General features: G+C 37.1%; 1 protein-coding gene across 4 annotated transcripts in view; it reads right to left on the bottom strand.

The window, feature by feature from the left end:
• The window catches only part of Ralgps2 (Ral GEF with PH domain and SH3 binding motif 2), a 199,505-nt gene that overhangs the window by 28,290 nt on the left and 160,105 nt on the right, over positions 1-11,110 (bottom strand). For 2 of the 4 annotated variants that reach the window (XM_008826130.2, XM_008826131.3), the window contains 3 exons: positions 7,650-7,755; positions 5,339-5,430; positions 1,253-1,622 (listed from right to left, as the gene is read on the bottom strand). In XM_008826130.2, the coding sequence (XP_008824352.1) occupies positions 1,593-1,622; positions 5,339-5,430; positions 7,650-7,755 (228 nt within the window). In that variant the 3' untranslated portion in view covers positions 1,253-1,592. Of the gene's footprint in view, positions 1-1,252; positions 1,623-5,338; positions 5,431-7,649; positions 7,756-11,110 lie in introns of those variants that run through there. The other 2 variants (XM_029560170.1, XM_029560171.1) reach the window with 1 other exon arrangement.

The raw sequence follows: 11,110 nt of genomic DNA, 5'->3' as shown, positions 1-11,110 counted from the left end.
CAGAAAAATCCCTTTACTTTCTTTTGGATAGATTCTTTCTTTCAGGCAATATTTTCTATTAAAGTTTAGTGGACTTGAGGGTCAGATACTTCTGACAAGAAAGTAAACAATTCTTTAAGAATATAAATGAGAAATTTTACGTAAGACCCAAAGTCGGAGCAGTTTACAAGGTGGTGTAAGTCAAAAGGCCTTCTCATTCTGAGATACCAAGAGTTATGACCCCTCATGATGATTTCTCATGAAGGTGTAACACTTAACAGTGTTTAAGTACTATTTTTTGTTAAAATTCTAAGCTATCTCACCTTCAAACCTTTCCCCCTCCCCCAAGTTCCTATGTTTTAAAGATTAAATGCATTATTGCCTAAAAGCTCAAACTGCTTGGTCAATTACCAACAAAGTATGATTTTCAGTGAGGAACCTCTAGCAAGCATTCTGAAAAATGTTTGGGTATATTTGTGTTGTCATATAAGGAGGAAAGGTTTTATGCTTATAATTCCTAGAACTGTAAACTTTGCCTTTATTCTTCTTAAAATTATTTTATCTCACAAGAAAATACGTATGTATAAAGAATCTTTTAAACAAGTATGCTCTTGAATATTATACTGAACAAAACCAAATTGAATAAAAATTAACTCTGGCATAATGCACATTAAACACTGCAAAGGAAAACATCCTGGCAAAACACCAATATTATTGCCCTTGATAAAATCTACCTGTGACTGGGAGAAGGGGCAAGCCAATTAACTTGGAAAAAAAATTCTACAGAAACTTTAGTTTGGGATTATAGTTCTCTTCTAAGCAGATCTGTGGTCTAACAATGAATTCATATTGAAAGTTAAACTTTAACCTCAGTTAGAAACAACCATGTTTTCTGGAGCCCGCTATAAAAAAACTCTTGGCATGTGTCTCTTGCAGGAAATGATGTTCTCCATACAGTACTGAATTCCAAAGTTCAGTGTTTAAATAGCACTCCCCTCATCCAAAATATAACACTTCTATCCCAAACAAATCCCCACAACTTATTAACATTTGTAATTCCCACAATCCAGTCGGGCTGTGGGGAAATGCATGGGGGAAGCTGATTAATGGGAGGCTGAGCAATCCTGCCGGTTGGCTGCTGGCAGGATCCAAAGTATCTCTCCACTGCTGCTGAAAAGAGCTCCTGATGTAATCCATGAGAAATGTTTCCTTTTCAAAATGTATCTAAAAAAGACGGTTTCCCCCTCCAAAATTAGTACAAAGTTAAAAGAAATGCAAATTAGCTACGATTTATTCCAAGCACAGCACCGCCAGAAGATTCACACACACTATTTGGTGTTTCATGTTGGTTTTCCTTTCATTCTTTAAGGCAGTGGTTTCCACAGGTCAGTTCGGAGATAAGCATAGTTCATGGCAGTTTGTTTTGCAACTCCAATTTGTTCTCTGGGAATATCTCGCTTTATTCCCTGAAATTAGTGCTTTTTGGTTCAGAACTCCACAGGCTGGGCTGGAGCCGGGGGCTCTTCCTGGCCCGCGATGGTCTGCAGCTGGCGCTTTGGGCAGGTCCCTGCTCCCACTCAGGAACAATGGTGCACCTCTTCTTTTTCAGGATTTTACTCAAAAGTCATCAAGTTTGTAGGAACCTTAAAAAAATCCCAAACTGATTGTTTATTCCAAACCAATTGTTTAAAAGTTGTTTTTAACTATTCAGGTGGGGTGGCGCAAGCCTTTAATCCCAGCACGTGAGGAGGCAGAAGCAGGTGGAGCTCTAAGGGAAGGAGGCCAGTTTGATCTACAGAGAGAGGAGCTGGGGCTACATAGTGAGACTTTTTTTTTTTTTTAAAGCTGGTTTTACAAGTCACTGAGTACAATTGTCACACTGACCTACTTAAAGTGCTTTTGTTTTTTGTCCTTCAAATTTGTTCTGGGATGAGGGGTTCTGTAACCTGATTTTTAAAAAAGCACAAGAAGTTGGGAGGGAAAATTAGGGTGAGGAGAAGGGAGGAACTAAAGGGAAGGAAAACACATATGCATGTATGAATATTAAATAAAAGATTAAAAAAAATTCAAGAATATCAAAAACTATATCAAATTCTAGTATAGTGTTATTTAACATATAAATTGTATGGTTTTTACTTTTTCACTTTTTTATTTTTTGGTCTTTTTGAGACAGGGTCTCTCTGTAGCTCCAGCTAGCCTGGAACTCACTATGTAGACCAGGCTGGCCTCAAACTCACAGAGATCTGTCTGCCTCTGCCTCCTGAGTGCTGGGAGTAAAGGCATGAGCCACCACGCCCGGCTTATAAAATGTGTTTTTGAAAAGAGTTGTTTAGCAAGCCAGTATTTGCCTTTTCTTGTTATTTAGGCAAGTCCAAATCACTCTGACCTAAATTTTTTTTTTCTAAGACAGGGTCACACTGTGCAGCCCATGTCAGCCTTGAACTTGTGAAGGCTGGGATTACATGAATGAGCCACCAAACTCAATGTAAATCTCTTAAAAAGAATTCGAGGCTTGGTATGGTCTTTAATACCAAAACTAGGCATTCTGAAGCAGGTGGATGTCTGTGAGTTCCAAGCCAGCAGTGACTACATAAACTCTGTGTTTTAAAAAAATAAAAAATTGGGGGCTGGAGAGACAGCGCAGCAGTTAAGAGTACTGTTTGCTCTTGCAGAGAACCTGGACTCAGTTCCCAGCACACACATGGAAGCTAACAATTGTGTATAACTCCAGTTCCAAGGAATCCAATGCTCTCCTCTGACTTTCTTGGGCACTGCATGCATATGGTAGACATATATGCAGGCAAAAACTCAAACATAAAAAAGATGTGACAGAAGATACTTCAATAATGCTCAAATAGTGAATATACCAGAACATAGGAATTCCAAATGTGTTTCACATATTTTATGTAAATTTCAAATGTGTTTCACATAGTTTATCATGCCAGAATGAATTTCTCTATGTACATTTTATAAAGCAGCACTGATAACTTTATAACAAACATTAAGAACTCTGAGCACATCAAGAAAATAAATATTAAAGAATAAAATTTATTAGGTAAACTAGATTTGACTTTTTGAATTCCTGGTTATGTAATAATTGACTGTTTATAGATTATACACTGTACTTAAATCCGGTTTCTTGTAAGTCTGAATTAAAAAAAAAAAATTATTGTGGTGCTAGGGATGAAACCCAGGGCTTTGTACACACTAGGCAAATGTTCTATCATTGAGCTACACTCTCCGTCTCCAAAATTCAACAACTCTCTAATTAAAGGGAAAAGAGGGTTTCACCATGTTAAAATTCAATTCTTACAACAGATTTCCTAAGTGCTGGCAGAGCTATTCATATTCAGTGGTCTCCTCCTCACCCTTTAATACAGCTTCCCAGTTCTTATGTGTCAGCAGCTTTTCTCTGAAACCTGTTATCCCCTGGAGCTTGATTTACCCCTGGTGGTAGTGAGCATCTGAGGAGGGTGCTGGGAACTGAACTATTAACTACTGATCTCTCTCTTCAGTCCCAGATTTTAGCTTTTGCATGAAAAATTTTACTGGACTATACAATTATAACCGAAGTATAAGTCAAATTCTCATTCCCAGGTTTGGTTATAAGAAATCCATATAAAATATAAAAATACAGAAATCATTAACATTTAAAAATATTTTTTTAAAAAGTCTCTTAGGTTGCCTGAATATTTAAGGAATCTTGCATTTGAGTCAGCGTCCTTTAAATAATAATGTTCAAACTTCACAGGTTTTATTTATAAAACTTCTACCATTCTGTTGCAAATACAGAAACAAAACCAATTATGCACACCTATATGATATTAAGATGATTCACTAATTGAGTAAAAAAAAACTGAGGCTTTCTGTGCTGGTATGCATATACTGTCTAGATTAATTTTGGAATCCAAGATTCTTTTATAAATGAGACTTACTACCTTCAATTATATTTAGAGAAGATATGTAGCATAGAATTGAATCCTGAACGGTTTATTTAGTCTTAGACAAAAGAAGGTCTGTTTGTTTCATTCTGTCACAGAAACTAAATTGATATGGGCAAAAAATTTTTTCATGTTTTTCAAGGAGTTTGCTAAAAATTGTACTAAATACTGGTTTTTCATGTACCACTGAAATAATAATGAGAGAAAAAAGCCAACTCCCAATAATATTTAAAAAGAAAAGGTAAATGGAGTTTATGTTAAAGGACTAATACTTACTTGTGGACCTGTCTAAATCACTTAACATTTCTGAGCTATGTTTCCTCATTTATCAAAAAAGGGGGTTAAAAACTTGATATAACAGGGTAAAGCAGTAATATGTAAGCTAAATTTTTATAGCACATTATATTACTTAGTATCACCTGCTGAGGGCATTTGCAGCATACTTTTGTATTATCAATGTCCAAGTTCATGACTTCCAAGTGTATTTAGAAAAGCCTAAAGAAACTTCTGTAACTGCAGCTATGTTTACTATGTATCAATTTAAAGACAGCTGTGTCTCGTGAGAAGGCATCTAGAAAACACAATAGACAGCTTTTCCTTTACAGAGAAAAAGCCTTTCCATCACATCATCATGGTTTCAGTAAAATAAAAGCATACAATAAAACCCAAACGGTTTCATTCCAACCACAGGAACTCATTGCAAGTTGTTGATCAAAGATAAATCAGGGTAGTTTTTATTTAAGCCCCACCTCACTTCTTCTCACTGCAGAGCTTATTTCTGTTCTCTGCAACACTAGCTGCTTCTGTAACTGTGAAAGTCTTTAGCTTCAGCTCTGCACAGTGTTCCCTGAATCAGTCCTCCATTTTCCCTGTCTTCACACAGCCAGTTCCTTATTATTCATGTCAGTTTCATCTCAGGGAGAGCCCTTATTTACCAATCATTGTCTCTTCTCTCCTCAGTTTTATTATTATATAGTTTTATTATGTTTGCTTAAATAGTTCTTGGCTATTTGACTATTTTAAATTGAATTTTTGTGCGTTTCATACATCTTAATTATACCCCCCCACACACTCCCCCATTGCTTGCCCCACAAGATTTCATGCATTCTATCATATATGTTGACTCAACAAACTTTGTTTACTATCTCCCACCTTTCTAAAATATGAATTTCAGATCTCACTGCTGTGAACAACAAAATGCAACACTGTTTTCCTAGTTCATTAAGAAAACAAGTCAGCTGGGTGTGGTAGTACATGGTATAATCCTAGCACAATGGTGTTAAGGCAGGAGGATACCAAATTTGAGGTTAGCCTGGGCTAGTGAGTTCCAGATCGGCCTAGGCTATTGCATTAAGAGACCTAGTCTTAAAGGTAAAATAAAAGGACAGGTTATGTTAGGAATTAAGAGCAATGCTCACCTGTTGCTTGTTACTTTGGCAGGCTGCACTCAAATGTTTGAACCACAACATTGCGTTCATCCTATTGCCAGCTTGAAACTTGTATGAATTTCCTAAAATTACCAAAAGCAAGTGGAAAACAACAAAAATGTAAAAACGATGCCGTATATTTCTGTTAATATTAAAGACTGAATGAAACATGACTAGAGTGCTCAGTTTTGGAATTCTATTAATTTGCCACATGATTTTCCAAAGAGCTCTTTGCGCATACATTCATGTATGACCTTAACATCCAGAAAGTTTCTTTCTACTGCTTATACATTACAGGTAATTATGTTCCTTAAATGTTCTTTCCAACAATGGCTTCTCTAGATTTGTCTATTGATAAGGTTGCAAAATACTGTTGGCTTTTTAAAAAATTATTAAGCTGTTTTGTCAGTACTAGGTTTTAAATCTCTGGTCTCAGTCAGACCAGATGTCTTCTGCCCCAACATCGGGTTCTTAGTATTACTCAGAGGATCTATGCTGAATGTTTATTAAATTTTCACCTGTCAAAATGATTCAACATGTTTAATGCTTAAACATTCATTCTTAATTATATAAATAAGCTAATTATATAACAATCTTGGCAATACTTTCAGCCTTTAGCTTTAAGACATTTGCCAAGAGTATTACAGATGTTCAGTTCTTGTGGGGACATGCAGGGAACTAGGCAGTATCTCCCTCTTTGAGGAAATTAGCCACCGTGTGGACTCATTAGGTCCTGTATCAAATCTAATTCAACCTGTGTCAAGACTGGCACATGGTAAGGATATATACATGGCTGCATATATTAAGGTGACTAGGGAATAAAGGAGAGATGATTTATTACAGGCTGCTCCAAGTTCAGCTTTATTTTTGTTTCTCATTGATCTACATTCTTTGATTTCACAGTTCTTGCTGTTCTACTCGCCACTTCATTCAGTGACACAGGAGCCTGATCATATTGAAATGTTATACAGTGCTTCTTTCTTTCAGTCTGTTGTCATTAAATGAGTCTTTTCATTTTCAGTAGCAATTGTTTTTATCTTCACCAAATGCCTTTAAGTCATGTAATCCTGTTTTGCTTGCTGACATCATTTATTTAGCTTGAATAACAAAATCTATAATTAAGCTGGTAAAGACTACAATTTATATTAGTAACTACTACTAGTATAGACTATAAAAACCTCAGCTACTCAGAATGGTTCTATGAAGTATGCTAAGAAAATGGAAGGAAACCAAAGAATTTGTTAGCAAAGCTCAATGAAAATGATCTCATTTAAAAAACTCAATTTTCTAACTAATGCTTCTGGGATTCTGAGGGCCTGGGGCATTAATTCAGAGAGCCGAGCAGAGAGTTCTTACTCTGTAAATTTATTTACCTCCAAGACATTTTGGTAAGGTTTTTTCCTTGTATCTGACATGCAGACCTAATTTTTTACTTAAAACTCTATAATATACTTAAATCTGAATATTTGTTGATATAAAATAGCACCTACTGAGCCTGGTGGTGCATGCCTTTAATCCCAGCACTTGGGAGGTCAATTTCTAAAGATCCAGGCCAGCCTGATCTACTAGGGAGTTCCAGGCCAGCTGGGGCTACAGGGAGGAGTAACCCTATATTAATTAGCCCTGTAGTTATAAGGTAACACAGTTCAGTAGTAAGTTGCTGATTCTCAGCAGATACAGAAGAATTTGCCTTGTGGACTCTTGTGTGCTGGCTGTCAACAGTGGGTAGCTGTTATGAGGGAAGAGCAACAATGACTCAGATCTTCTGATGGACCCTCGACTGTATCCACTGAAGGTTTCTGGTAGAGCCAGGAAGCCTGGTGGACTTTGACTAGCTCAAAGTTCAGTGGTCAACAGCCAAGCCAGGCTAATAAGTGTCTCTATATAGTGTATACTGGACATTTTGTTTTAGAAAGGGATTTTAGACAACCAATAAGTAAGAGAATAAAAGTTATATAAAGGAAAATTGTCATCTCAGAACTGGATAGTGACTATTATTGCTAGGTATAGATGATGGCATACTGCTTGTACAGCAAACCTCTGTTTAAAGCTATAGTATACAGACTCACTGTCTCTCTCCCCTGGATTACTTGGGTTTTTAATTTAGACTTAAGATCATGTAGTAAAGAAAATAAGCTACGAAATGCTGATTCATTAAAACACATTATGGGATAAAAATACTTCCCAACCAATAAAATTACTCAAACACTTGCCCTGTTGAAATTCTAATTAAACCAGGTTTAGGGCTCATCAAGAGTTTGTGTCTCTGGTACCCTTAACCCTAGTTTTTCTAACAATTCACCTTTCTCGGAGTCAGTCAGCAAGAAGAGGTCTGGATGCTCCGGGTCATCAGCCATCATGACCATCCATCCTACCACAGATACATTCTTATTTGACGTTGATTTGAACTGAGATGAAAAGACAATTAGGGAAAACAAATAGTGATAATGAGCAACTTTTATGGCAGAGTCTAAGTGAAAGTTTAGTGTCAGGGAGCTTATTTTCAGTGTAGCCTCAAGAGATATGAGCTGTGTGATTTAATGCTGGCCCAGGTCAGTTGGGGCCTTTGACTACTAGCATGTCTCTAGGCACACCCTCTTTACATAGTCTTCTACTCTCCATTTCTGAAGAGCAGATCAGTGAATCTGGTAAGCTAAGTTGTGCTGTTTTTCTAAGCTACTCTGCTGCCACTTACATGAAACATACCTGAATCTTAACAACTGTGCTTTCTTAAGCCTGATGATGTAGTAAACCAGCAGTGCTATCAGACAAATCTTACTATTATTTCTTAAAAAGAAAAAAAAAAGGAGTGCTGGTGGATATTTTTAGCATGCTGATTACTTTTGTAGTTAAGTATTCTTTTCTGAGAAAGGGATGCTATAAAAGAACAGGAAATAAGGTTAATTTCAGTACAAGAAGTGAAAAATGCGGAAGACAGCCCGAGAGGATAGATTCTGACCTCCATCTGTGTAGTGCCTATGTTCTCAGCAGTTCACCAGGGAGTGCCTGTTCTGGCCTCCCTCTGGCATAGGGGCTGAGAATGCAGGGGACTGCTTGAGAGTGCCCAGGTCCTGCCACCACTTGGTGGTGAGCTTCCCCTAATTGCACCATACCCAATCCCCAAGCTGGAATTGCGTGAGGCCCCTCCAAAGGCCCCAGTGCAGACTTGGCTTTGGTAGGATAAAGCTGAGATTTTAGGAGACAGCCTGAGAGGGCAGGTTCCGACCTCCATCTGTGTACTGTAATCTCAGCAGACCACTAGGGAGTGCCTGTTCAGTGCCTAATAGGGAACTTCCCAAATTTTGCTCTGAGTTCCCACTAGTAGGGGTCCAAACCTTAGAAGGAAGACTGAGTGTACCTGACTGGAACCTGACTTGGGCTTCTGTGGGTGCTCCTGAGTAGCTGATCTGAAGACATCAGTTCCTTCTAAAATAAAACCTGAGAGAACCTGAAACCTGGACCAACCAGCTTTACATAACCAGTAAGAAAAGGACCAAGGAACACCAATAATACAAACAGAAGCATACTTCAACTTAATTCTCATATCAGAATCACAACCAACAAAAGAAATTCACATGCCAAAATCACAACAAAAGAATAAAAAAAAGGAAAGCCAAACACTATGTCCCCACCAAACTGTACCAGTCCTGTAGAAGAGTTCTACAAGGAGAACCCCTTAGAGATAATCCAGGACACTGAATTTAAAAGAACAATCATAAACATGATCAAGGAATTCAATGAATTTAAAGGACACACAAACAAATAAATCGAAGAATTTAAAAGACGATAGGGATAAACTTCTGAATGAATTCACAAAAGAGAAACATTAAAGAAAACTCAGGCAGAAATGAAGAAGGAAGTGCAAAACTCAATAAGCCAACTTGAAACAACAGGGGAAAGCCTCACCTCTAGATCTAAAACCTGGTTTAATTGGAATTTCAGCAGGGCAAGTTTTTGAATGAAATGGAAAACAGAATATCAACACTGGAGGATAAAGTTGAAGAACTGGACCACTCAAACAAAGATTATGAAAAATTTTTAAAAAACACATGAATGGAATATGCAAGAGATGTAGGACACCATGAAAAGGCCAAATCTATGTATCATAGGCATAGAGGAAGGAGAAGAAATTCAGGTTAATGGTACTGACCAGATCTTAAACAGGACTGTAGAAGAGAATATTCCGAAATTAAGGAGACATCCCCATACAAATACAGAAAGCACAGAGAATACCAAATAGGATCTGAAAAGAAACTCCCCACAACATATCATAGTAAAAACACTAAATGTACAGAACAAAGAACGAATAATGAAAGCAGCAAAAGAAAAATGACAAGTCATGTACAAAGGAAAGCCCATCAGAATTACTATTGACTTATCAATGCAAACTATGAAAGCCAGAAGAGCCTGGACCAAGGTTTTTCCAGTTCTAAATGACAATGGATGCCAAGCCAGAATACTTTACCCAGCAAAAAATGTCTATTATAGTTGAGGGGGAAAGAAAAATCTTCCATGACACAAACAGCCTGAAAGAATACATGTCCACAAAACCAGCCCTTCAAAGAATACCTGAAGCAATACAAAGAGAGGAGAAAGGAACAATTATACCCCAGGGAAAATGAAAGAAAATAAAGGTATAATTAAGGAAACACAAAATTAAGACGAAGAACATAAATGGCAATCAAAATGATGGCAACCAATACACATTTTTGAATAACCTTAAATATCAATGGACTGAACTCTCCAGTCAAAAGACACAGGCTAAGTGAATGGATTAAGAAACAAAATCCATCTTTTTGCTGTTTGCAAGAAACCCAACTCACCTTCAAGGACAGGTACTACCTTAAGATGAAAGGATGGAAAAGAATATTCCAAGCAAATGGCACTAAGAAACAAGCAGGGGTTGCAATTCTAATATATGACAAAATAGACTTCAAAGTTTTCATTTTGATCAAAGGACAATTAACTAAGAAGATACTACAGTCCTTAACATATATGCACCAAACTATGGTGTATCCAAATTCATAAAAACACTACTACAGGACTTTAAGACACAGATTAACCCCATCTTAGTAATAGTAGGGGACTTCAATACCCCATTGTCTCCACTAGACAGGTCAAATAGACAAAAAAATAAACACAGAGACATCTGAATTAAATGATACCATACATCAAATGGACCTAACAGACATCTTTTGAATATTCCACCCAAGCACTAAAGAATACACTTTCTACTCAGCACCCCATGGAACTTTTTCAAAGATTGACTACATACTGGGCCAAAAAACAAACATCAACAAACACAAAAAATTGAAATAATTCCATACATTCTAATTGTCCACAATGCAATGAAGCTCAAAATTAACAGTAGATGAAGCCCTAATCATTACACAAACTCATGGCAATTAAACAACACACTCCTAAACAATGAGTGGGTCAAAGGAGAAATTAAGAAAGAAAGAAAAGAATTCCTGGAATTCAACAAAAAGGACAGTACAACACAACACAACCTCTGGGACACTTTAAAAGCAGTCCCTAGAGGGAAGTTTAAAGCTCTCAGTGCTACATGGAAAAATTATAAAGAGCCCAAATAAACGACCTAATACTGCAACTCAAGGCACTGGAAAGGCAAGAACAAATGAAACCCCAACTCTCATCACTGCCGAATTTTAATATATTGTCATATACTAAAACAAACAAACAAACAAAAAAACGCTGCACCCATTCCCAGTTGCCTCCTCTTTCTCCTGAGTTACCAACCCT

This window comes from Nannospalax galili, unplaced genomic scaffold (genome assembly GCF_000622305.1).
Source record: "Nannospalax galili isolate Female #2095 unplaced genomic scaffold, S.galili_v1.0 scaffold429, whole genome shotgun sequence".
Classification (NCBI taxonomy): Eukaryota; Metazoa; Chordata; class Mammalia; order Rodentia; family Spalacidae; genus Nannospalax; species Nannospalax galili.
Note: the sequence above shows the minus strand (reverse complement) of the source record. Positions and strands in the feature narration are given on the sequence as shown.